This window comes from Podarcis vaucheri (assembly GCF_965113315.1).
Source record: "Podarcis vaucheri genome assembly, chromosome: 2".
Lineage (NCBI taxonomy): Eukaryota > Metazoa > Chordata > Lepidosauria > Squamata > Lacertidae > Podarcis > Podarcis vaucheri.
Genome location: NC_138760.1, coordinates 36,279,301 through 36,306,580, shown reverse-complemented (window position 1 = coordinate 36,306,580; position 27,280 = coordinate 36,279,301). Strand labels below are relative to the sequence as shown.

General features: G+C 44.8%; 1 protein-coding gene across 5 annotated transcripts; it reads right to left on the bottom strand.

Annotated features, from left to right (window-relative positions):
* Positions 1–275: 275 nt before the first annotated feature.
* Positions 276–26,908, bottom strand: SLC16A3 (solute carrier family 16 member 3). Of its 5 annotated transcripts, none has more exons than XM_082211116.1 (5): positions 26,731–26,908; positions 6,603–6,845; positions 5,197–5,340; positions 1,984–2,751; positions 276–1,130 (listed from the first exon to the last, which is right to left on the bottom strand). In XM_082211116.1, exons 2-5 carry the CDS (start codon positions 6,823–6,825, stop codon positions 868–870), a joined length of 1,398 nt encoding a protein of 465 aa, XP_082067242.1. In that variant the 5' UTR covers positions 6,826–6,845; positions 26,731–26,908; the 3' UTR covers positions 276–867. The 5 variants fall into 5 exon arrangements, with proteins under 5 accessions (XP_082067242.1, XP_082067241.1, XP_082067240.1 ...); XM_082211115.1 differs by having other exon boundaries at positions 6,603–6,838; XM_082211114.1 differs by lacking the exon at positions 26,731–26,908 and adding an exon at positions 17,306–17,488.
* Between the last annotated feature and the right edge of the window lie 372 nt (positions 26,909–27,280).

The following is a 27,280-nucleotide window of genomic DNA, read 5'->3' as shown; positions in this document are numbered from 1 at the left end:
CATCTGGAACCTGCAAATGTTGGAGGCTCACGTCTAGAAATGAATAGCCATCACCTGTGTTTGGAAGGGCTTCCTCTATAAATGAGGGTCTGTTCTTAAAGCTGAGTTGAGCAGGGAGCACACAAGGATTGCTCTTTTGGCCTGCTAGAACTAAACATCACTTTTCTCCAGATGTCATTTGAGAAGAGCAGTTGTGGAGTTTCCTGGGACGGACTGCAGTGTCCTTCTCGGTACATGTATAATATTTCCAGTAAAAAGGACAATGAAAACAAAACTCATAAAAAATCAATTTAACAAACCAAAAAGTTATTGAAAATTGTACAGGTTATCAAAATTAGATTAGGGTTGAGTCAAATGATCTAAACACATGTGGAAAAGAATAGGTTTGGAAACCTATTAGAGACAACCAAGTCCCTGAGATTTCTCCTTGCTAAGCCATTCCTCCTTAAGCACACAAAGACATGGAAGATACATTGAGGTGCACCACAAACACAAAAATAGACGGGTATTTCCTCTGCATTACGGGAACATTTATGTACACTTCCTCTCTAGTTAAAATACAGTTTCATCGAAGTGAGCATTTTCTTGTGATGCATAGTGGGACCTCTACATGTGTTTAGAAGGCCATTTGTTTAGCTTACAGCAGTAGGTATGCCCAGGCAGCTTAGCCTGAAGATCAACCCCATTTTAAGTGGGGAGAAAGGTGTTTAAACAAGCCAGCTTCCAAAGGGTGATCTCACAAGCTGGTTGGCCTCCAGTTCTCAAACAAGATGGCCCAGCCCTAAGCTAGTCCTATTTCTAAAATAAATTAAGTGTTGAAATGTTCTGACTCCTCCTCTAAATATATGGCATTCGTCCATGTCACATTCACACACAGGTTTCTGGGTTAGTTACAACTTCCCCGTTCTTTTCGTCTTTCAGAAAGTGTTCCACTTCAATAGAGTCCACCTTGGCGTTTCCAGATTTGTTTAACTCTTCTCTTTCAGCGACTTCTTCTTGTGTGTGTGTTTCTGCTGGTTTTTTAATACAGAAGGCATTTCCTATAGCCAGCACCAAAGCCGAAGTGACCACTTCAACGCCAGCCATAATAAAAACATACATATATTTGTGTGTTGCGTCCAAGACTTTCCCTGGAAGAGAAAATTCACAGCTTCATCAACAATATGTTCAATCAAACCCATTCTCTAAGTTCCCAACTCTCTTAATTTGAAGAAACATTTTCAATAAATTTAGAATCCCTATGAATTCTGATAGCTCTTTATTTTTAACTTTCAGTATGGTACATGTGAGTGCGCTACTTCTTGGCTGATTGACAAGGCTGGCCTGTAACCACAACCACTCCACCTTGTCCCTGATCCTCAGTCTGCTCTTGCACATGTCTCGGTTCTTCTGAGCATGCTTCTGAGTACCAGTTGCCAAGAACCAGAGGAGTGGATAGTGATCCAGCAGGCTCTTCTTATGTTCTTAACATAGCCATGGGGCCAACAAATCTGTAAGGTAAATGTAAAGGGACCCCTGACCATTAGGTCCAGTCGTGGCCGACTCTGGGGTTGTGGCACTCATCTCGCTTTATTGGCCGAGGGAGCCGGCGTACAGCTTCCGGGTCATGTGGCCAGCATGACTAAGCCGCTTCTGGCAAACCAGAACAGCACACGGAAACGCCATTTACCTTCCCGCCGGAGTGGTACCTATTTATCTACTTGCACTTTGACGTGCTTTTGAACTGCTAGGTGGGCAGGAGCTGGGACTGGACAACGGGAGCTCACCCTGTTGCAGGGATTCGAACTGCCAACCTTCTGATCGCCAAGCCCTAGACTCTGTGGTTTAGACCACAGCGCCACCCAAAACTAAGCCTGTTGTTCATTGCCTCAAAATAAAAGAAATTGCATCCCATGGTAAATGCCATCACTTTTCTGTCTTTCCCCATAAACCTGCCCCATCCCTTAATTGACAAACAGCAAATGAACTGAATGTAACATTTACCTGCTGAAGGTGGTCCAATTAGAACGGCCATCGCTTCCATCAGGAGAACTAAACCAATGGCACTGGAAAACTTCTGTGTGCCAACAATAGCCATGAGAACTTCAAACTGAAGAGCACCAACCATTCCATAGGAAATGCCAAAGAAAATGCAGAAGACCACCAGTCCATCATAATTGTAGGCCATGGACCCCATGAGATCAGTAAAACCATTAAAGAGCATAGAAAAGCTAAAGAGGTAGACACAACGGGGCCTAACCCACTTCAAGCCAGCCACTATTCCACAAATGGGCCGAGCAAAGATATCAATCATTCCAAGAATGGTCAGAAGTAAAGCTGATTTGCCGTCTGGGTTCTTCATATCCTTAGCATAGCTCACCACAAAGACCGGGGGCACAAATAAGCCCAGCACCATGATGGATGCAGCTACTGTATAGATTAAGAAGCCACGATCTCTGAAGACACTGAAATCCAGTAGCTTTTTCTTGATTTGCTTCTCAGGGGCCGCTTGGGAAGCGTCAGGTTTTTTAGGAGCATCCAACGGTCTCATCAGAGCTCCACAAACACAGCAGTTCAAAAGCAACCCCCCCAAGATGAGAAATCCTCCTCGCCATCCATACTCATGCTGTAGTTGCTGCCCCAAGGGGGAAAGAGCACAAAGAAACACAGGGCTTCCAGCTGCAGCCAACCCATTGGCCAAAGGTCGCTTTTTGCTAAAGTAGCGATTCAGCATGATGAGCGATGGCTGGAAATTGAGCGCCAGGCCCAGACCTGAAACAGAACAGATGCCAGAGTTTAAATCAGGAACAACATTCAGCATATGTAACAGGAGTGCTCTGTGCTGCAGGCGCTGCAGGTGAGCAACTTACAGCTCAAGATACAAAAATAGCCCAGGTATGGTTTGGGGTATGGACAAAGACATCAGCATATCTTTAAGGGCTGCATGCTCTTGTCCAAACCTGTGCAGGAAGACTAGCCTCATATAACCAATATAACCAGCCTCATATAGCCAATATGCTTAAGCCTAATTAATGTATGAAAGGGTTAATACCATAGAGTAAGCTATCCTGCCAGGCTTAGCTGGGTCACTTCCTTTATCTTGGAAGGAAATGGGTAATCAAGCCTATTGTTGCCCCTCAGTCTACTAGAGAACCCCCAAAGGGATGTGAGCTGGTTGTTCCAGCTCAACCACATGGCTCTCACCAAGTACTCCTGAATTCCTATACCAAGAATGTAGGAACTTTTACTACTTTGGAACTAAGCTAAGTTTTACCACCTGTGCAACTTTTCTGAATGCTGTATGGAAAAGCACATCAAGCTGTCCTTTGGAGAGTTTGTAAGTAAAACATTTTTAAGTTACCAAAAGTGTGGTCTTTTTCTCTGCTGGGGAAGTGGGAAACTTTGGAAGGAATTTAAAAGGGCAGATTTTAAGGTTTTACAGTCTATATATCCATGAAACATGGAAAGGCTTGGATCAAGTCTGGTAAGATTCACTGCATCTTGATTTCTTTCCTTTTTTTCATTGGCTTAAAAAAGGGGAAAAAATACAGACAGCAAAACAAAGAAGTCTAAATTAACATTGCCTTCTACTAATAAGAAATAATAATAACTATTACAATAATGAATACTAAAATTACCTTTACTTCCCCTTTTAAACTTCTATTCTGGTTACAATATGTTACTATTCTATAAGAATCTATTATATCCTTTGCTGTCCCATGTATTATTTTATTTCCCAAATTCAACCTAACCCTCCCCTCCTCCCCACTGCTTCCCTTCACCTGTGTGAGATCTTCCCATCACAATATATATTTTTTCTAGTTGCTTTGATAAAATAGAGTAACTTGAAAACTGTTAAATTATAATTACTTCTTTTGTCCTTACACACTTAACACTGCATCTTGATTTCAAGGGAAACTATAACCTGCTCATACCTGGACTAGCTCTTTTCACACATACAGAACCAGTCTTGCTTTGTGCCTATTTTAAGGGGAAGAAATATTCCGTTTTCTAACCCACCAAAAAAAAAGGTAACCATAGTAATCACATAAATATATGAGAGATCTCATTTGATTTCATTTTGTACCTGATGCTTATCAATCACAGATACACTTATGGGAATGAAGGCACCCCCCTTCCTTTTTATTATGCATTTATGATTGTGTTCATGATGGTGTTGGGACACCTATACACAATCCCTCTTTCAATACTGTTTCCACCCACAAAATTTCAGGGCGGACATACCACTTTATTTTCAATCAGTGCATGTTCTGATTCAGCTTCCTGCTGAAATCCTGTATCTTTTCATACCACAAGTGTTCCATGTTTCCCATGCCCACCCCCATCTTTGTTGCGCCATAGTGCAAGGGTAGTGCTCCAGGCAACAATAATGCAACAACGTTGGGGAATCGTCGCTGAACAACAAATAAAACAGAATGATGTGTGGACAGTGCAGTATACAGTGGTACTTCGGGTTAAGTATTTAATTCGTTCCAGAGGTCCATTCTTAACCTGAAGCACCACTTTAACTAATGGGGCCTGCTGCTGCTGCTGCACCGCTGGAGCACAATTTCTGTTCTTATCCTGAAGCAAAGTTCTTAACCCGAGGTAATATTTCTGGGTTAGCGGCATCTGTAACCTGAAGCATATGTAACCCGAGGTACCACTGTAGATTCATCACTAATGCACTGATGCATTGATGCAATCTTGCAGAACCCACCTGCAAAAACAAATCCAGTTTGGAGGGGCCCTATGACCAGCAACAGACTCACACTTGCAGCTACATGTGGACAGTTGTGAGCAGGGCACCTCACTGACCTGGCAGAGGAACCAAGAATGGTAACTGATGTTTGACTGCAAGGAAGTGAGAAGATGCTCGAGGCCAATCAACAAAGAGAATGTATATGGTAAAAGGAGTGCTTTAGAAAATGTCAGGAAGTGGTAGACAGAAAGGGCATTGTGAATGAGAGACCTACTTTACACCAGTGCATGCAACGTGAAACTGCACCATTTAAGAATGCCATTAAGGGATCAGTGCTCCCCTACATACACGTGTCCCCACAAATACAAAACTAGCACATCAAAGAGATGCCGTACCACATGTCCCCCCCCCCCCCCGCATTGGCTCACCCTCTCTCACAAGCTATAGCAACCAGTAGCATAGCTACATGTAACACAGTCAGCCCACTGGCTGGGTTCTTGGACACTGGCACTTACCGGTAATGACACCAGCGGTAAGATAGACCTGTATTATATTAGTGGAGTAGGAAGCAGCGATCATCCCCGATGAAGCAAAGAGGCCTCCGACCAGCATAACAGGACGGCAACCAAACCGATTGACACACATACTGCACAGGGGCCCTGAGCAAAAGAGAGAATGGGTAAGATGTTTGTTTCTGTAACTTCCCAGATCATTAATATATCTATCAGTTGCGGTTTGTATTTCTTCTCATAAGGCCCACCCAGATTCAGTTGTCTGAAGACCTTGAGTCTGAAGATGTCTGATTCCATTTTCCATCTCCTTTTCATTTGACCAAGGCTCTAGATTGCTGGTGCTTACCCAACACATCTGGAGGATACTTGAGACTGTTAGCTTTCTTTTTTTTAAAATGTGTACAGATATTGGTGGCCTTCACGTTTCCATTATAAACCACCCCCACCTGCCCCACCCCCTGGCACCATTTGTGATACCAGGGATGGAGCAGATACCAATGTGACTACCAAGGAACTACTGGGAGTTTAAAGCAAGCTCCTGATGGTTCCTTTGCTGTAGGTCAACGTGAGTTCGAGCCCAATGGATCAATGTGAGTTCAAGCCTGTCTGTGAGTTTAAGCCCAGTGGACCTGTTGTGCAACCAAGTTCCCCTTGGAGAATTTAATCATGTGGCTGACCCCTGCAGAAAGCAGGCTTGAACTCACTGCCCATGACATAAGGTGAGTACCATGTGTGTTATCACACCCACCTGCCAAAGTTGTCCCATCTGGCCCCAAAAGGTTCTCCACTCTATTTTAGATCATATTCAGAGAGCTTTTTCCAGTTCTGCTGCCACCTGAGCCACGGCAGGTGATCACTAGGAGCCTTTTCAGTGTGGCACCCCAGCATTAGAACCTGGCACCTACATGGATGTTTTCCCAGCACCTGGAATAGATCTTATTACTATTTTGAACTTTTTGACTTGTGCTAGTCTGCCAACCTAGCAGTTCAAAGGCACATCAAAGTGCAAGCTGAAAAATAGGTACCGCTCTGGCGGGAAGGTAAACACAGTTTCCGTGCGCTGCTCTGGTTCGCCAGAAGCGGCTTAGTCATGCTGGCCACATGACCCAGAAGCTGTACACCAGCTCCCTCGGCCAATAAAGTGAGATGAGCGCCAGAACCCCAGAGTCGGTCACAACTGGACCTAATGGTCAGGGGTCCCTTCACCTTTAGTCTGTTTTATTCCGACTTGTGTATTTTAATGCTGCTATAGACTTGCTTATTTTTAATGCCCGTTTTCTTGGTTTGGGGAACAAACTATTTTATTGTAAAAGCCACGCTTTATAATATATATAAAATAAAATAAAATAGAGTAACATGTTTCTTTCATGTATTTATTACCCCAGTTTTAGAATGTTGTAAGTACTTACCTGTTCCATAAAGCATAGCCAACAGAATGGAGGAGATCCACGCGGTGTCACTGTATCCAACACCAAACTCCCGGATAAGCTCTTTAAAGAAGACGCTCATGGCCTTTGGGAAGGCATAGGAGAATCCCGTGATGACAAAGCACCCAAAGAGAACAGCCCAGCCCCAGCCGCCATCTGGAGCTTTAACTCCACTAGGACCATCGTCAACCACCACAGCTCCCATGATGAGATTTTATCTGTTTCCTAAGACACAAAAGAAATGTATTTAAATATTCCATCAGTACCATAGGATATGATCAGCTCAGTCTTGGTTATGCAATGAATAGTTTTAATACAGTAGGGTCCATAAAAGTTGACTTCCTATGGAAGGCAAGGCTAGCTTTTTAGATGAAGTGGTCTCTTATGCAGAAGAAGGTCTGCCCTATTCCCAGCAGTGGTGACTGGTGCCCATTGAGATCAGTAGGGTGGAAGGCAGGGAGATCAACAGACAGAGCCAACTTGCTGAGTTCTATAAGGCCAGCACTGAGACTAAGGTAGAGGAAGCTCTGACAAGCAATGAACAACCCTTGGACTGGTTGCAAGTAAGGAGACAGACAAGTGGGGGCTAGCTGATGGCAGACTGAAGTTGATGGGACAGTGACCCATTCTCCCTAGTGGACCAGTCCCCACTGTCTACCAGTTATTGTTGCATTAACATCTGTATAGCTGTGTACTTGGAGAGTGGAGCAGAAAGTGGGAGGTCCTTTTTGAGCAGGATTTGCAGAAGACAGAAATGGGATATTTATAGAATTGTAGAGTTGGAAGGGACACAGGTGGCACTGTGGTCTAAACCACTGAGTCTCTTGGCTTGCCAATCAGAAGGTCGGCGGTTCGAATTCCCGTGACGGGATGAGCTCCCGTTGCTCAGTCCCAGCTCCTGCCCACCTAGCAGCTCGAAAGTACATCAAAGTGCTAGTAGATAAATAGGTACCGCTCTGGCGGGAAGGTAAATGGTGTTTCCATGCGCTGCTCTGGTTTCGGTGTTCCGTTGCGCCAGAAGCGGCTTAGTCATGCTGGCCACATGACCAGGAAAAACTGTGGACAAACACCAGCTCCCTTGGCCTGTAAAGTGAGATGAGCGCCGCAACCCCAGAGTCATCTGTGACTGGACTTAACTGTCAGGGGTCCTTTACCTTTTAGAGTTGGAAGGGACCCTGAGGATCATCTAGTAGTCCAACCCCCTGCAATGCAGGAATATGGAGCTGTCCAGTATGGGGAGCAAACCTGCAACCTTGACATTATCATCACCACGCTCTAACTGACCAAGCTGCCCTTGTTGTTTTAATATTCTGTCTCTCTATCTGATGCAGTAAGTGTTGGGATGTGTTTCTCCTATGAATAGATCTTCCAAAGGACAACTTCCACCTGGCTTCACCCAATTCATTTTGGATGAATACTACATAGCAGAGTCGTTTCTTAAACCAGCGGCAACTGTAAATGTCAGCATGCAAAGTGTGTATGAATACAGTACCATTAGAGCAGAGAGCTGTGCCCTATTCAGAAGTTATACTCGCGTGTAAGGCCGCTGCAAGTACAGAGCTGCACATAGTCTCCCCCCTCCCCATATGGGCCTTCTGTGAAGGCAGACATTCTCACTGTATGTGAGGGCTTCTTGGCACAGGCCTGCTCACACATTGGTCTTACGTACAACCGTGACATCTATCTATCAATCATTTATTACACGGTCACAGACCTGTTAAACTGTAAGGTCAAAATAATGCTTTGGTTGTTTGGTTTTGTTGATATTTTTCCAGTCATTAAATATGTGAAAAAATTTATATACCCACATTTACAAACAGTGGCAAACTTTAACACACCCTGACCTATTTGTTTAGGCAGAATTTTCCAGGCTCATAAGATTCATTGACGGCTCTGTTTTATTATTTATTGATACTTTGCTGAATGTTTTGATGGAGTCTCCTTTTCAATCAATGTATTTCTTTGTATTCCTGATCATAATGCTTTATATAGTAAAATAATAATTATGATTCAAGGGGGTAAAGAACTACACAACTTTGATAAGACATCTGAAAGCAGCCCTGTGCCAGGACATTTTCAATGTTTGACATTTTATTGTGTTTTTATATGTGCTGGAAGTCACCCAGAGTGGCTGGGGAAACCCAGCCAGATGGGCAGGGTAGAAATAATAAAGTAGTAGTTGTTGTTGTTACTTTAATCATTAATATTTCCATTTCCTTTTCAAAATGATTTTATTGTATTTAATGTACAGTGGTACCTTGGGTTAAGTACTTAATTCGTTCCGGAGGTCCATTCTTAACCTGAAACTGTTCTTAACCTGAAGCACCACTTTAGCTAATGGGGCTTCCTGCTGCCGCCGTGCTGCCGGAACACGATTTCTGTTCTCATCCTGAAGCAAAGTTCTTAACCTGAGGTACTATTTCTGGGTTAGCAGAGTCTGTAACCTGAAGTGTATGTAACCTGAAGTGTATGTAACCCGAGGTACTACTGTAAACTGTTTAAGGATCTCACATATTAAGCAGCACATAAACATTATTAATAAAATAAATTAATACATATATTGTTAATTCTGTTTCTTTTGTTTAATAAATTTATCCAGAACAGATTAACTTTCTGTTTGGCTAATGGCAAAAATCACTTAAAAGTCCCCAGCTTCAGAAGGGTCAGGAGCTCAGCGGTTGTGCTGCTTTGTATGCATAAGGTCCGCAGCATCTCCAGTTTAAAGGATCAGGTAGCAAATTATTTGGAAGACCTTTCTCTTTCTGAGAGCCTGGAGAGCTGCTGCCAGCCAAATCCAAGAATACTGGACTAGATAAACAAATAGTCTGATTAGGTACAAGATACTGTAGCTTCCTATGTCCCCACATGCTACCAGTCAAGGAACAAAGGCAGTGGATTCAGTTATTTGCTGTATTAAATGTCTATCTCTAAGCAATACCTATTGCTTGCAAGACAATGGCCATGAAATTACTGCATGCTATATGATTCATTTGACCCTGCAAGAGCTGCAAATCAAGTCACTTGATGTCTAGACGGCTGAGTGGTGAGTATGTGATCATTCAGAGTCCTTTCTGTGACATTTAGGCCCAGGGCTGCACAATTTACAAGAAACAATCTCACGGTCAAGCTCCAGAAATAAACCTGGCAGAGCCTTCCAGAGCAGATCTATTGCATGAAGCTGCTCTTTCAGGAGGAAAACATCCAAATGCTTTTCCTTCATCATCTCTGCTGGAGAAGATTCGGTTACAACAAATACACAGGCTGTCTTGAGCTGCATAAAGTTAGAACATGAAACCGGCATGAAAGCAACACTCCGATTATAAACGGCACGATCCAAAGAATGAGGCGACATGTTCCATGTGCCCAGGGAGACTTTGGGCCTTGAACAGCAAAAAAAATGAAGGATTGCTGAAGATGCCCACATTTTGGCAAGTGTCATTATTGTACTGTAAGGCTTGCTGTTTCATTACTGCAACAAGAAGAGTGAAAATTCTTTTTCCCAGTATCATGCAGATCCTTACCCAATCTACAGCGAAACCACATTTTCTGGCACTGACGTTTGACTTCCTATACGTACTCCTAACGTATATCCTCTGAGTCTCCGCTAGTGAACTTACAGTAAGGGTTATCTGAGGTCCCTCTCTTAACTGCCCAACAGAGTTTATGCTCTTGTCAATCAAATATCCATCAGCAAAATGTCTAAGTAGGCAGATGGGCTATTAAATCAATCAGTGTTTAACAGCAGTATGGTGGGGGGTTTTTTCTAGAAAAAAGGGTTGGATTTGAACCATCACTCACTATCACAAGAAGCTGAAAAATAAAAGTACTAATAAGGGAACAAATGCGTAAGTCCACCATCTGAGTTATTGCTTTAGTAAAGTGGGAGGGGGGGGGAAGCAGTTTTCTCAGAAAGAAGCCCCTGGCTTTCTCACATGTACCGCCTGTCTGCCAATTAAATTGTTTGGCAATTCATCATGGTATTGCTCCTGAACTGTAGCTGCAAAAGCCAGTGCTACATAATGCTTTTATCAGGTTTTGTTTGTATATGCAAGAGTACCAGGTAATTTGCTTGCTATCTGGCATGGATGCACTTTCCAGGGACAGCAAATCTATATCTGAATCTAAATATATATTAGCTCCAGACAGCTTCAGTAAAGATAAACAAAAGCACTCAGTACCCATAAGCCATCGGGTCTTGCTGCAGGAGACCTTTATGAAAATCCTTTCCCCCTTCCTCTCAAAAACAGATCTGGTACTGGAGGAGATAAGCTATTCTGTCCCCATAGAAACTTGCATCCATCCATGCATACACCTACTCACAGCCAGCTGCTCATTCTTCTCCTGCACCGTTCTGCCTGACAGCAACTCAGGCAGAAACCCAGCTAACAAACTTCCCTATGTACATAGCATATGAAGAAGACTTGGCATTCATCATCACATCAGTCATTCATCGGTGACAGGGTTCTCTCCATCCCCCACCCTGAGCCCTTTCTCACTTCCAAAATGCAGCCATCTGCCTGCCAAGTGAAATGACTTAAGGCAGTGGCTCCCAACCTCTTTGCCCACCCCCAGCCCCACAGACTACCACAAAATTGCTGTGGGCCTCAGCAGATCACTGAAAGATTTTTCTGTCTTTTGTGGTAATGGTGTTGCGCTTTGCTAGGGGCTGCTTTTACTTCCTACTCTGTATTACAATTTAAATTCTGTGGAATATAAATTGTAATATAATAAAATACAACAAATAAAAGAAGCAACACAAATGGAATGAATGAATGAATAATGTGGACACGCCATGGACCACCTGAATGAAACCCTTTGGGAGCTCCTGACTTAAGGGATTTCCTTCAACTGGATATTTTGCCATCCTATCCTCCATCCCCAGGAGTACCGGTAATCTTCATCCCTGAAAATCCTCTAGCCAGGATATTTCTGAAGTATGACGCTATCTGACTTCTAGCAATGCAGCAAGATGATGATCTCTGACCTGTATTCAACCACTGTGCATTGCTTTCTTGCTCGCCTCTTCAGGTAAGCCAACAGCTGGGTCGTTGAGGGAAGCGGACAGTCTTTCAAAACAGAAGAATATCTTGGCGCTGGAGAAATTATGGGGAATTGGTGTTTTTGCGTGGCACAGTCTTAGTAATGAGACTTTTCTCCTGCTCTCCCCCCTTCATCTACACTTCATGCTGTTTAAATCACTGGCTGTGAAAAGAAAGGACTGCCTCAGGGCTGCTTTAATGAATGCTTGGGAACATTTAAGGTGATAGGATGTGCAACTGCCCTGTGTTTTGCAAGTGCTAACTGCAAAAAGGCGTGTTACGTCATCCATTCTGAAAGAGCTCCAGTGGTTTCTAACTTTTTGCCAGTGTGGAGTCTTAACCTTTCAGGCCATAATGGTCTGGACCCAGGATACATTAGGTATCACCTCATATATGCATACACACACACACACACACACACACACACACACACACACACACACACACACGTGCTCTTAGGGTCAGGAATGTATCTGGTACCTTCTATCCTATGGAACTTGCTATCTACTCAGTTTCCTCAGATTTACAACTTTAATGAAAACATTAAAAGCCCGATTATTTCAGAGGGATTTAGGATCAGAGTCGTTTGCAACTGGACTTACCATAATTGTCAGGGGTCCCTTTACCTTTACCTATTTGTTCTTTAGTGTTCTGCTTTTTTAATTGTACTGATAGTTGATTGTTCTGTTTTTCAATTTATTTCATTTTACATTAATTTCTTGGGTGGGGGGTACCAGCTTTACTCCTGAAAGTCAGGATATTTAGAGCTGGGCCTCCCCTAATTACCAGAGAGAGAGAACGCACATATGTGAGGTGATCCCTTGAGGGTCTGTTTTCAGCCAGAAGGGTACAATAAACATTTGAGAGATGGGGAAGCAGGAATGATCTGCTAACATCTGCTACAGTTGTGGGATTATAAATTTTTATTCCCTGCTCTTCTTTTATCTGTTATATCAGGCATGTCCATCCGGTTGATTGCGATCTACCGGTCAATCACGGGGCGTCCCTGGTCAATCCTGGTCAATCGTGTGATCCTGAGTGATGCCCCCCCAATAAAAAAAATAAACAACTTAGGCGATTTCTCCCCCCAAAATAGCTCAGCAACTTTGCCCCCCCCCAAAAAAAAAGCTCAACAACTTTATCGCAGTCACTTGGGAATTGGACATCCCTGTGTTATATCACCCATCTTATCATTCAAAAACATCCCTATTCCCCATCCTCCTTTGTTTCACCTTCAACTCAACTTCCAGGTTTTACCTTATAAAATGTGAATGTTCCTCCTTTCCTTTCCTTCAAATCAGCTCATTTTCTCCTTCCTCATCTTCCAACTCATTTTCTCCTCTGCCTACGAATAAGGTACTGAGGTTGCAATACAGTACCCAATGCTATTGAACTGAATGGGGCTTCTGAGCAGACAGTCTAAGATTGTGCGACAAATGTCCTCTACAGGAATAAGAATTGGTGTAATGTGTAACCAGAAACTCTGGCCTTTACCAGAATTGTCTACCTATAAATCCCTGCCCATTTCCCCCTCCAAATCATGCAACACTAATTTTCTACTGTGCATATCCTTGCCAAGACAATTATATGGGAGTTCATTAATTTGTGTGATTTGTCTCTCATTTAACACATTAAATGAAAATGAATTATGAACTCCCATGTGGATTTCAGCAGAACACTGATGCCATTTTCCAATTAAGGCTAAGCCTATTCCTAGGAGAGTTTAATTCAAGATACACATTTTTAAAGAGGAATGACACATGGGATTTGCTTTAATCCAGAACTAAAGACATTTTCCTTTATTGTTCCCCATACAGATTCTGTCATATCAGTTGTTCTTTACCAGTGCCAAAAAAGAGACAATTCATAATAAGCAACAGTGGCTCAAAATCTCACTGTAGAGGGGAACAGCTGTGTCCACTACCTGCCACTACTTTAATCAACGAAAGCTTCAGGGGTTGTAAAATTTGGAAAAGCCACCCAGGATTTTCCCAAACCCCAGAGGTGGGGAGCATATTTCTGGTGCCTGGAGATATAGAAGCATCTTAACACAAGTGAGCATAATGTATGAAAAGAAAAGCTGACTTCTGGTTTTTCCTCATTCATCCATTATATTTTGGCGGCCAGAATGTTGCTACTGCACAGTACAATTAAAAAGCAAAGGGGAAAAAATCTATTTAGAGATCTAAGTCCTAATGTATTCCCCAGACTATGCAGCTCCTTCAACAAGTCTGGCTTTTTGTTTTGTTTTGTTGTATTTTGCTTTTGGGGTCCAGTACAACTCTTACAGCCTATGCATGCTTAATTAGAAGAAAATCCCAGCCATTATCATGGGACATGCTTTCAAGGAAGTGTGCACATATTGAGAATATTAAGGACAATAAGAAGAGCCCCGCTGGATCCGGCCAATGGCCCATCTAGCCTAGCACCTTTTTCTCACAACGGCCAACCAGGTGAGCAGCACATTACTACCACACAAAGAGTGATCCGCAGTCTCTGATGGGGTACCACATCCAATATTGGAAGCAGTACACAAAACCATCATGACTTGTAGCTCCTGGCATCCTTATCCTACAAGGAAAATCTCTGTGCAGATTGTGCTGAGCAGGGGGCTTTAGTTCCACTTTTATTGCACACACACATCCCCAGGGAGTTCAGGTACTGCATGTGCATTGTTTTTTTCTCCCCGTTGTCTCTGTAAACAGGAGCAGGGACTGCCCCAAGGTCATGCAATGGGCTTTATGGTTGAGCAGAGATTTAAAAACCTGCATCTGCCTGACCAATTTCAGCACTCCATCTCATAACGCTAACGCTGACTCTCCTGTACGTACTGCAGAGCTGTGGTGTTATTACGCAATAAAGCACAGCCATTTCAAAGCAGAGTTATGTAATGTTTGTGCTCTCTGCACAGTGACCAGCACGCTACTGGCACTGAAAGAATATTCCAATAGAAAGAACAGGAGGGTTCTTTTAAAGGCATATTAATTCTAGTCTACTAGGTAAGAAAGAGTTACAGGTGGTGTACATTGACACTGAATGAGAGGGACTGGATTAATGTTAAAAAAAAATATCTTTCCAGTAGCACCTTAGAGACAACTACGTTTGTTATTGGTATGAGCTTTCGTGTGCATGCACACTTCCAACACGGCTACCTATCTGTAATGTACTAAGCATTAGCCTTGGGTGGAGGTTGTTTAATTGGACCTCATTTTTAAAGCAACTAGAATTATATATCTCCTCTATAACATCATATAGGGGGACATCAGTGCCCACTTTGCACATGACCTTCAGAATTCCCAAAGGCCAGTCCTGCATGCAGGGCTAGAGTCATGGCTTGCTTACAGCGAAGCTCTACTAGCAGCTATTGTGAATGTCAGGACTGTATGCCTGTGAAGACATGCAGGGATTATATATCCCTGAAATGGGTGCCCTCATCCACTTGCAAATAGGGAGCAGGATTTGGGTCAAAAATGGGATTTCTAGGGTGGCTGGAGCACCTCTCATTTTAGAAAAGAATCACTGCTTTCCTTTAAGGACTTACCACTACACTGTGCTTCACAGTCCCACAGAATAGGAGGTAGACAACTTACCGGTACCAAAGGCTTCACTGTGCCATTTAAAAAACCACCAGTCTTAAGATACCTTAAACACCAACAAATATAGTGTGGCATAAAATATGTTGCTGTAGTGTTATTCTACCTGTATTTTTCTTGATTGTCTATTTCATACCTAACTTTGTTTTATTTAAATAAAAGTGTTAAAATAAAATTTCGTGGACCAGTACAACCCACTTCATCCGATGCATTAAGTGCTCTCAGTTGCCAGTCGGATAAACACACAAACACACACACACACACACACGTGGGAAAAACTCACACACCAAAGATCAAGCAATGCAAGGGGTAAAGTCTGCATGTTTTAATGCAAAGCTGCAAAGGCATGAGTGCGGCATCTGGTAGCGGAAACCTCTTACGAGGATCACGGTGAGCATCTGAGAGGAGGAGGCGCATCTGAGGGCGGAGGGGGCTCCGCTTGGAATGCGGTTCCAATGGGGCTTTGGCTCCACCCCGGAGCCTCCACGCCCAGACCACGAGGGCTGCTGGCACAGGCTGGCTAGAGCACTTGGGGACGTCTTCCCGCATGCAGACGTGCAGGACGTGACAGAGGGGCAGACCGGAAGTGCCGGCTGCAATTACCAAGAAATACACGCGCTCACCTCGTGGTTGAGCCGGGGAGAGAGAGAGCGGAGCAGTTGCTCTAGTATAGTATTGCATTCCCTGCCGAGAAAGCGCGCGTAGCCTCAGCCATCTGTAGGAGGGGGAAATCAACGCACACATTCTCCCTCGAAACCGATTTTAAGATCGTTATCTCGATAGTGCAAAACCTGCTTCAGAACGAAGCGGGTGCAACGCTTGGCAATACCTAATTGGGGTCAAGTTATAATTAAACAGCCAAACAAGAACAACTCTGTCCGATCATCAGCTATATATGCCGTTACCAACACCGGAGCCGTTAAGTGGTCACATAATAAGGCTATTTAGAGGAGAAAAGTCGCGTGGGGGGGGGCGGGGGACGTCTCCTCTCCCTTATAATAATCCAAGCACCATTGGTCGATCTGAAGGAAATCAAATTATTCTGTTACCCCCTCTGGCTGTTAAGAAAGTAAGGCGCAAGCCTCTGAAAGTTTAATGGCTTTGCAGCCAAGGCGACCCACGCGCCTTTTTTTAATATCTGCTCTAGATGGCGTTTCCAACAAGAACACCGCCGTTATACATTTAAATGTTTTATAACCCTTATGATTCAATCCATTTATATGAAAGGAGGGAGAGAACTGAACTCACTGCTTTTAGGAGCCGTGCTCTTAACGGGCCGAAGCAAATTCAGTGAGGACGGTTTTTAAATTCAGCCTCCCGGGCTCTTCAGTTTGTGTAGCGTAACGCGATGGATCAGACTGTCAGAATGCAGAACATCCCCGAGCTCCATGGTCCCATTCCACAGAATACATAGAAGGCGGCTTCCCAAACTGCCACCGGGCGTCTTATTTTTCAAACGTTGATCTGGCAACAGCGGTTGCCTAAGGTCATCTGCAGCCAACCCTGCCTCGCCTTTACTTCTTGTTGCAACTGCACCGACTAAACGACCAATGGCTACTTTTAGAATATAATATTCCTCTTGGCGAGAGCTGCCCATGGAGAGAGAGAGAGAGCACGTGCACAATAAAAGGCCGGAAACAAGCGCATTACTGCCTTGTGAGACGTTTTCACAAGCTTCTCCACCCCCCACCCCTTTATTCCCCCAATTCTCCTTGCCTGCAATCTGAATATAAAACCTACACCTGCTGGAATATACACACAGTTTTTAAAAACAACAACAAATGCACGCCCTTTAGATCGCATATTAACATTTACAAGCAGCACTGTCCCTATGTATTTTTAAAAAGGCGTTATTTTCAACGTTGGTTAAAAACACACAAACGCATATGCAGGCTGTACTCTTGACACCTCTCTCTGGGTTGATCATAGCCATCAGATTGTAGCACTTGGCAAAGAAGTCGCATGTACTGATTCAGTCAAGTGGCTTCCCCTCAGTCCTCATTCACACAAGCGCATATTTACAAACCAACACACAAATACAGGGTAACCTTACCAACTGAAAATGGAGGAAAAGCAGGCTCCAGAAGTGTGCTTCTGCTCCCCAGCCTGTTGCCTAGAAACAAAAGACGGAACAAATGGGGGTGGGATGTAGCATTCACTTCAGGTTGACTCAGTTGTGAGTTGTTCCTGAGGGCGTGCTTGACATCCTGCCTCTCACTATACATTGGACCCGTAAATCACATGAAACAGCTCAGGCCTATTGCTTTCTCTTAACTCAAGTGCTCTCCCCATGTAGGTAGGAACAAAAGAAGTTGTGGCTTGAGTATGCAAAGTAGTTTGTTCACCCTCCTCTTTCTTGCCTTTGCAGTACTATATCAGGAAGTAAAAATATAATGCCCTGCTGCTGTTTTGCATCATTTGGGCCATTTTAATAAAATAAAGCAAATTCTTAATTACTATTCCTATCATAGCAGTATCACCCGTAACTTTAACCTACAGTGGCAATAAGATCCATAGCTAGATAACATGACTTCTTTAAAAGACAAGAATGAAGAGCACAGAGAAGACAACAAAGGAAGTGCTGTAATCCTTTTTCAAAAGAACTTATTGAAAATCTTTCCATATTTCACTTAGACTTGTCAACAGGTTTCACTTATATCCTAGGTGATTATCCATTTTTTGTTCAAGTTTTTGTTCATGCTTATTCTGTGGCAGAATCCCAACGGCCAATTTAATATCACAGACTGACCCTCTCTGTTCTTTGTTGATAAGAAGTTAAAGCCAATATTATACCATTAGCTTATAATATAAATATAATAATCTACACAAATCAATCACATTTGAAGTACAATTCTGGTCACCTCACTTGAAAAAGGATATTGTGGAGCTGGAAGATGTTCAGAAAAGGGCAAACAAAAAAATCATCACGGAGTTGGAGCAACTCCTCTATGAAGCTGTTTAGAGAAAACTATATATGAGGAGATATGATATCAGTGTGTAAATTATGCATGGTGTTCTGGTGTGCCATCTGGAGTGGGGCGAGGGTCCCCCCCCCATGAATTTTCAAGGAGGAGGCGTGCTTCCATCACATGGCCCCAGCTCCCTCAATTGCAGGGGCAAGGTGGCATGTCTGATGGTGCTGAAAACGTGGATAAGGAAAAGTTCTCATGGACCTCTCATAACTCTTAAACAGCAGTCAGCAAACTTTTCCAGCAGGGGGCCAGTCCACTGTCCCTCAGACCTTGTGGGGGGCCAGACTATATTTTGAAAAGGAAAAGGGGGGGGGAATGAACAAATTCCTATGCCCCACAAATAACCCAGAGATGCATTTTAAATAAAAGTACACATTCTACTCACGTAAAAAGACCAGGCAAGCCCCATAAATAACCCAGAGATGCATTTTAAATAAAAGGACACATTCTATTCATGTAAAAACACGCTGATTCCTAGACCGTCCGCAGGCCAGATTTAGAAGGCGATTGGGCCGGATCCGGCCCCGGGCCTTAGTTTGCCTACCCATGCCTCTTGAACACGTGGGTAGCCAATGGTGCTGAATATTGGAAGTTTCAAGATAGACCAAAAAGAAAGCCCTTCTTCACACAATGCACAGTTAAACTATGGAATTTGCTCACACAAGAGGCAGTGATGGTCGCCAACTTGGAAGGCTTTAACGATTAGACCAATTCAAAAAGCAGACAAACGAACCATGACGACTATGTTCCAGCTCCACAATCAGAGGCAGCATGCCTCCATATGCCAGTGGATGGGAAACTGCAGGTGGGGGTGGGGGTGGGGAGGGAGTGCTGTTCTGATCAGGTTCTGCTTGCAAGCTTTTCATGGGCATCTGCCTGAGCTGGCCACTGTGAGAACAGGATGCTGGGTTAGATAAGCCATTGGCCTGATCCAGCAGGCTCATTTTATGTCCTTAAGTATAGAGCTACTCAATAATAAAAACAGAAGAAACAACATTAAGGGAGAAGGCAAATATTAACTTATTTAGGGGCCACATCACTGAGGCTAGTGTAGACTTATTCCGATTGTTTTCTTTTTATAAGATCAGATATAATCTTCGACAAATGAGCATCGTGGGGATGGGCTTCCTAATCTGCTCCCCACTAGCCTTTTTGTTGTTAAAAAATCCTCTCAAATTGTTTTATGCCCTGCAGGGGGAATGATACAGGAGGCAAGTTTGGAAAGGTTCTAAGCAACAACAAAAAACCACAACCCTACTCAAATGGAAAAGGGTTATCAAGTACGGGTACTTGCCTCTACAACAACTTAAGAGGTTTGCTAAGGGCAAAATACTACGTGACACCATTCAGGAAGTCAGGCCGCTCTTTGTTTCATATATTAACTTTCAGAACCCAGACACGCCCACAATCACACTCACATATGTCCTTCTGGAGACACTCCCTAGCCTAAACTGCATATTTACCACATATAAAATAAAACATTAGTTTGTACATTGACGGTGACTCCCGCATGCAATGAAGTGCTAAAGAGTGGCTAACACAAAGTGACTATATGTAACACTGATGGTTATATGTTTGTGTGTTTCTTTAGGGTTGTTATATTGGGTGTTCTATTTGTGCTTAATAGGAAAAATCCAATTTGTTCAGGACTGCAGACTTAATTTCCCAAATGAGAAGTGGTCACTGCATGCTAAACTAAGGAAGAGAGTATTTATTTACCTTATTTTCAAAAGCTGGAGAATGCCAGAGGCGGGATATAGTTAATCTTCCAATGAAATAGCCCACGGCTTTCAGCTACAGCCCATCACCACTCAGTAGAGAATGGTGTCCCACTGCCAGTGTCAAAATACAATTCTGACTACCAGTCTAGTCAGCGTTTGTTCATGGAATGGAGGAAGATGCTATCTTGTCCTTAGTCTCAGGTAACAAAAGATGTGGCTTCCTTGCTGCTATACTTCTGCTATGAACCCAAGGTGGAGAACCTGTGGCCTTCTGGATGTGGTTGACTAAAACTCTCCTTGCTTACCTAGTGTGGGTTTTAGTAATATTTTGCAGATTTAAATTAATATTGCATGGCTTTATTGGGTTTTTAAAAATTCTTTTGTGAATTACTCCATGTGACACATTGTCTAGTGTTTTCTGAAACTTATGCTTTAAATGCAGTCTCTCTTTTTTAAGAATAAGTAAAAAAGAATCACCCCTAGCCAACATGACCAATAGTCAGGGATGAGGGGAGCTGCAGTTTGGCAACATATTGTGGGCCACAGGTGAGTTTCTCACTTCTGAGGTAGACGTTTCGTCACTTAACTTGGTTATTTTTTTGGGGGGGTCCTGTTGTCAGACTTTTATAGTATTCAAGGTGTCTGGAAATACATGTGTACCAATTTCCCCCCTTTTTTGTTGTTTATGGGATATCCCAGTTATGAGATAACTGTGCCCTGGGATTGAATAAAACCTGTGGAAGGGTGAATGGATACATAGTTTTCACCTTTTAGTGTACAAAATGCCTTGCAAGTCTTTTCTAATATTGGGTGACATCCAGTGATGTCTGCCGGCTTCTACAATGGAAATCTGCTTGCACAATGGGACTTCTGGTTTCTCTCTGCCAGCTTCCCCCAAAATCTGCTCTGTAGGGTCCCCCAACCCCAGATTATGCAGGTGCAGGGAGGAGGAGATAAAGGAGAAGCTCTGTTGCCCACTGTTGCTACGCTGGATTCACAAAAAGGACCATAGCATATGCTAGGATGAAACACAGTAACTCCTCCTCACCATGCTGAGGAGGAATTCAAACTGAGGGCTCACAGGTCCAAGCCCATTATAATAACACTGGTCTCTCCCCTATAACTTGATGCTATCTGCTACTCTGTCTGACATTCACTTGACCACAGCACTGCTAATTTGTGAGCTTCACTTCCTGATTAGCAAAGCCGACTTTCCACTACAGCGTTTCCACAATTAATTCTAATTCAAACTGAAATCTGTGTAGAGAGGGGGGGGGGAAGACATTTGGTCCATTTCCCACAGAGGCATTATTTGGCGGCTTTGTATTCTGAGGCCAGAGCCTAGTCCACCTCTGCAGAGACATCACTTCATAGATGTCAAAAGAAACCTTTGTCTCTGCCACTGGTGACCTTTGTTATTTACCAGAGGTTAATCCTCCCCTGCTCCACTTCCATCCTCTTTCAACATCCCCCTTCTCTTGAAGCAAACATGTGGTTCTTCTGCCATCCCCCGCCCAGCAATCTGCCCTTTTGGTGCTGTTTGATAACAGGTTCCATCAACCTACTCCTCAAATCTCCTCAGTTGCTTCCTTCTCTTTCACTTACTATCTACAGCATGTCCTCAGGCTTTTACTGAGTGATATTTACACACACCCACACCCACATATACGTATATGAAATTTTCTCCGAGCTGAAAAGCAATCCACACACAGAATCTCAATCATCTTTACAGCAGAAACAAAAAGGTTATATTTATAGGGGTGCTAAAAGGGAATGACTTAACAAAATGTCCCAGTGGCTTCCTGGCTTAGATAAGATTCATGCAAAAGAGGTATGGGTTTCATCAGCAGGTGGGTTAGGGAGGCAAACTGGGAACCCTGTGTACACTGCATTGTGCTCCAAGATGGAGGAAAGGTGGAGTGCAATGTACTAATCAATACAATGCAGAAATATTTTTGGTTAATTTAAATACTGATAATGGAGTATCCACAAGCAGAAAGAGAAGACAACCAAAGCACTGTGTGGGTAGAGATTGTGGGGGAAGGAATATGTGTAACCAGATCAATTCAGGTGTTTCAAGCAACATGTACAGTGTCACATGGTACCGAACCTCAGATGCTTCCGGAAGAGTAACCAATTACCAGGAGGGTGGGGGAATAGACAGAGATTCCTCCATATTTCAGCATGAATTAGTTGGAAGGCCAATTGGTAGACAATTCATTCCAGATCTAGACCTGCAGCACATGAAACTGGAGAGTCGTTCCCAGTGTCTGATTCTCCTCTGCCACCTCCCCAACTCCAAAATTCCTTCTCCTGGAAATTTGCCAAAGCCCAGCTGTAGGAATCATTCTAAGATTCCCCCGCCTTCTAAAAAATTACTTTGTGTGTGATTGAGTCACTGCAATTTAGAGGGGGAGTTGCAGTTACCAATAACATTTTTTTAAACCTGCCCCAAGCCCTTGGGATGAGGTGGGATGTACATGGAATAAACTGAATTATTAAATAATTAAGCAATTAATTATTAGTTCAGCTTCATCCCAAGGAGATCACTTCTGCAATTAAAAGGTGGGTTTGAAATGTCCCATGGGACCTTTTGTTTTATCACATTGGTATAGGTAAAGGTAAAGGGACCCCTGACCATCAGGTCCAGTCGCAGACGACTCTGGGGTTGTGGCGCTCATCTCGCTTTACTGGCCAAGAGAGCTGGTGTTTGACCGCAGACAGCTTCCGGGTCACATGGCCAGCATGATGAAGCCACTTCTGGCGAACCAGAGCAGCGCACAGAAGCGCCATTTACCTTCCCCCTGGAGTGGTACCTATTTATCTACTTGCACTTTGACGTGCTTTCAAACTGCTAGGTTGGCAGGAGCTGGGACTGAGCAACGGGAGCTCACCCCGTCGTGGGGATTCAGACCACCAACCCTAGGCTCTGTGGTTTAGACCACAGCGCCACCCACGTCCCATCACATTGGTATAGTATAGTGAAATAAATTAATGACATATATTTACAAATTGTATATCCTGATAGTGTCAACAAATGAAATAAATGCACATACACACATGTTCTGGACCACTAAACCTGCAATGTAAAGAATGGGGCTTGTGTGGCAAGGAAGGCAGCTAGGCTCCCTGCATTGATCATCATTGCCACCACCCCAACACCCATCAAGACTCCTCAGCTCTTCACTTGAGTATGAAATGCAAAGCCCCTTCATGACCACCCAGCCCCCCCAAAAAAGCAATTTAGCACTTAATTCAACTGCTCTCCTTTCTTTCATGAGAAAGAGGAAGAGTAACCAATCATTGCAATGACTAAAAAACATTCCAATTGTTCTTTTTTAAAAAAACACCCCTTGCCATCTGGTATGGGGTGTGTTTTATACTACATGCAGATGATGCTTAACTACCAGGATTGCATATCTCAAAATTCAGCCTGGAACTGGAAACCAGGCAGTGTCCTCCTTGCTGGCTTCATGCATAATTGCCGGCAGGCTTTTCTGCTCCGGTGGACACATTGGGGGTGGGGGGAGGCTGTTTCCTAGCAGTTGAGTGCACAGATCCATCAGATAGGCCAGAAAGCCATTATTCGCGTTACTAGCTTTGCACTTTTTTCATTTAAAGCATCCAAAAAAAGGAAGCTGCTGTTTGCTACTGTGCGGGAGTCATCGTGACTATATATCCAACGTACTAAAAACTCATGCCTTCAGCTCTAGAGAGTAATAATTCAGCCCCTTGTGCCCCAAACTGGCAATACAAAGGTCATTTGATACCTCCATTTAATTGCTCCCATCCTACGAATCTCCATGCCAGATGAGTAAAGGCCCACATGTCCGTGATCACTCTGAGCTTACCGGATTGTGCCACTTACGAAGCTCAAGTTACTCACGTGCACAAATGTTTGCATAGCATTGATCAGAGCTGAAGTCATGGGGAGAACCGAATACTCCCTGGGAGAAGATCTACTGATGGCGGTGTCATTTTACAGCCAGAGTAGAACTGCACTTTAGATGATGCCACAAGCTATGTAAGTCTACCTCTTGAGAATTTCTCCTCCAGAAAAAGCAGCCTGTGTTATATACTGTACGGGGAATGGAAGTTGGGGAACCACATTAACAGCCCCAAACCCAGCGGGTCCTAGCTACCTACTAGACCCTTCCTCATGCTGTCAAACCACTTTGGTGGTTTGGCAAACTGCTTAGAGAATGTTTTGAGTATTAAAGCAGTATAATAAATAAATGAAAAGCAAGAACACTGCAGTACCAGCTTCATAACTGATTCAGTGTAGCATAATGGTTAAAATGTTGGACTGGGACCTGGGAGACCAAGGTTCAAATCCCCGTTCAGCCATCTGGGTGACCTTGGGGCAGGGAAGGGGGGATATAAGTGTGATAAATAAATAATAAATCTACAGCTTCACATTTTTACTGTCATTTTATTTAGAGTTATTCTACTTTCTATTATTATTTATTGTTATAGTTGACAGGAAAGCTTAGTAAATTGTTGATCTATAGTGTTTGTAAAGGGCTCAGAAATACGTTAGTTAACCCAAACACCAAATTTGGCTTCCTACTGGGTCCTCAGATTGCTGTTCCACAACCCCATCATAGTAAATATACACACTTATTTTGAAATATAAATACCTTTCACTACAGTGGGCTTTCCAAATGAAGAATGGAGGATGTAGCCGCAGCACTACCTAATTACTGTCATAGGCAGCTAAAAAAATCCATCTGATGCCACCAGTACTTCAAATAGAAAAAGAAAAGAGTATAAACACAGATGTCAGACTTGATATTGCTTAATAGAGAAATGTCGCTGTTGCAATTCAAGACAAGAACCAGTCAAACAGCACAGGCAGATATAAGCAGCTTCGCCTTTATGTTCTTTACAATTTTGTATTTTTTTAAATTAACATACCAAAGCAAAAAAGCAGCAAAATAAGAAAGAAGTACAATCGTGCCCATATAATTTGTTTACAACATCTATGCCCAGGGAGGCGCAGTATTTCAATTCCAAGCAAATGCCCTAGATCCGTCAGAAAACATTGGATTAAATTAGATCAGTAACTGGGCACTGGCTGGAGAAGCCAATCAGGCCCAAGCTGACTACAGAGATGGGCTGAGATTGATTCCTACAGATAAATGAAGTTTAAGGGAATAATTTACCATAGCCGGGACTGTGTGTACAGAGAAAAAGCACCTTGGAATCTTATCCAAGGATCTGGCATGGATACAAGTGCAGGTGAACGGGGGACCATCTAAACACCAGAAGCACACACCAACCAGAACGTCATCTAGAACCAGAACTCCTTTTCAAATGGCACAGTTCAGGTTGGAAACAACAGCACAGAGCAGAGTACCTCTGAGGGACAAAAGCGTCCTCACACAGCCCACCTAGATCATCTGGGAGTGGGGAAATGGGTTTCAGGGTAAGCCTTCCAAGTCTCTTGCTGATTTGAGCCGGATAATCTCTGACCCTAGAGATTAAACGTTACCCATCTTCCCGTTGCCCAGCCTCTCCCCTGATAAACAGGCGCGCGCGAGGTTTGCTCCTTGTTTCCCAGCCCAGTTCCTTCCCTCCCTGTCTGTCATCCCTTCACGAGCGTTTAATTCCCTGTGACATTTAAGGAAACTGGATCTCGTTGGAGACCCAGCCTCCCCTCCTCATCTCACGAGGTGCGCCCAGAAATCGAGTGCTCCTGTGATCCAGCCGAGCATCGTCACCAACTAGAGATCTGTATCTAGGCCTTGTTTTGGGGTGTTTTCTGATGTTTAGAAAGGCGCAAACACCTCTTAGCACCCTCCTCGGGGGAAAAGCCAGACTCCTTGTGATGCCCCTGGCTCCGGTTCCGAGTCGGTCTCGCTGAAACAGGGAGGGAGGTGCGCTCAGGAAGAGAGAGGCGGATGGATTGATCGCCTGTTCTAAAAGGGCTGTCTAAAAGCCCCGATGAGACTGGCTTTCGCTTGGTCCCGACACAAGCATCTCTCCTGGGCAAATCTCCCTTGGCCACGGAGCTCCTTGGGTCAAGGATGCGCGGGAGAGAAATGAATGAACTTCTCCAGGAGGAGGAGAAGCCGGAGCCAGACCGCTCAGGGTGGCCAGGGCGCCTGGCGCTAGCAGAGGAGCCCTTGGGGATCATGAGGACCAGCCTCTTGGAGCCGCGGTCACCGCGACATGGGCTAGGAGGGGGCGCTGGGAAAGCGCGATCGTGGAGATGCCGTTGCTGGGGAAATAAGGGCAACTGGACAATGCCTGAGCCTTACGGAGGTCTGTCTATGGGATGCGCCCCCGCCGACGCGCAGACCTCCGGCTTTCACTTCCCCACCCTCCTGTTGCGCGCAGACAGCCTCCTACTTGGCCCCCTGCTCAGCTGGTCCAGCCGACGCCGGGCCAGGAGCATCTTGGGGAGGCAGCCGCGAGAGAAGGGGGCAGCGATGGGGCGCGGGGGACCAGCCCTGAGTCATGCACAGCTTCGTCAACGCCAAGCCCGCCAGGCGAGAGTCTCTCCGTCCGCTTGGCGCCTCCATCTCCCTCCGCAAGCGCTGGAGAGGAGACCCGGCGCCGCCGCTCCTTCCCAGCCTTAAGCCAGCCCTCGCCTCCGACCCGCCCAGATGCGAGCAGGTGCCGCCGAGCGGCAGACCCCGGCGGGCCAGGAGAGCGCGCGGCGCACCGAGGTGCCCCCCGAGCGCCACCTGCCAGAGCCCCTTCGGGCGACCCGGGCGGACGGTCCCCTAGCGCGCGCGCGCTCCGCAGAAGCATCTCCCCGCCGCGCACAGCTCGCTTACCTGGGTATCCCGGACCGCTGGGCGGCAGGTTCGGGCGTGGCTCCGTCCCCGGGCGCGGCGGGTTCGGTGGCGCGGCTCCCTGCCGTCCTGGGGCGATGTAGCGCCTGTAGCTCGAGAGCCGCGCAGCCAGCTCGGCGGGAGAGCGCGTCAGAGAGGCCGAGGGAGCCAAGCCGGGGCCAGGCCAGGCGGGTCCTAGCGCCTCCCACGGGCCGCGCTCTCCGAGGGGGCGGGGGCCGAGCGGCAGCGTGGTCGGTGGGAGCACGTGGGCCGCGACTCCTCCGCCGAGGCGAGACGGAAAGAGGAGCTGTGAGCAAGAAGACCTAGGGGCAACAGGGAGAAAAAAAACAGAACTGGGTCTGCCCCCTGGAGCAGGGTCGGAACTCAGGGAGCTGATAGGTGGGCAATGCGATCAGGATCAGGTGTGACCCTGAAATTCTGGATTCCGCCAAAGTTTTGTGCTGCGAATCCCGCATTTTGTGCAAAGGGCCAAAACCCTTTACAAGTACAGTGGTACCTCGGGTTAAGAACTTAATTCCATCTGGAGATCAGT

Coding starts and splice junctions, on each gene's coding strand:
- SLC16A3 (XM_082211116.1), bottom strand. CDS start 6,825: ATGGGAGCTGTGGTGGTTGACGATGGTCCTAGTGGAGTTAAAGCTCCA. Junction 5,341..6,602: donor GGCTATGCTTTATGGAACAG/GTAAGTACTTAC, acceptor TCTTTTGCTCAG/GGCCCCTGTGCAGTATGTGT. Junction 2,752..5,196: donor TACCGCTGGTGTCATTACCG/GTAAGTGCCAGT, acceptor GTTCTGTTTCAG/GTCTGGGCCTGGCGCTCAAT.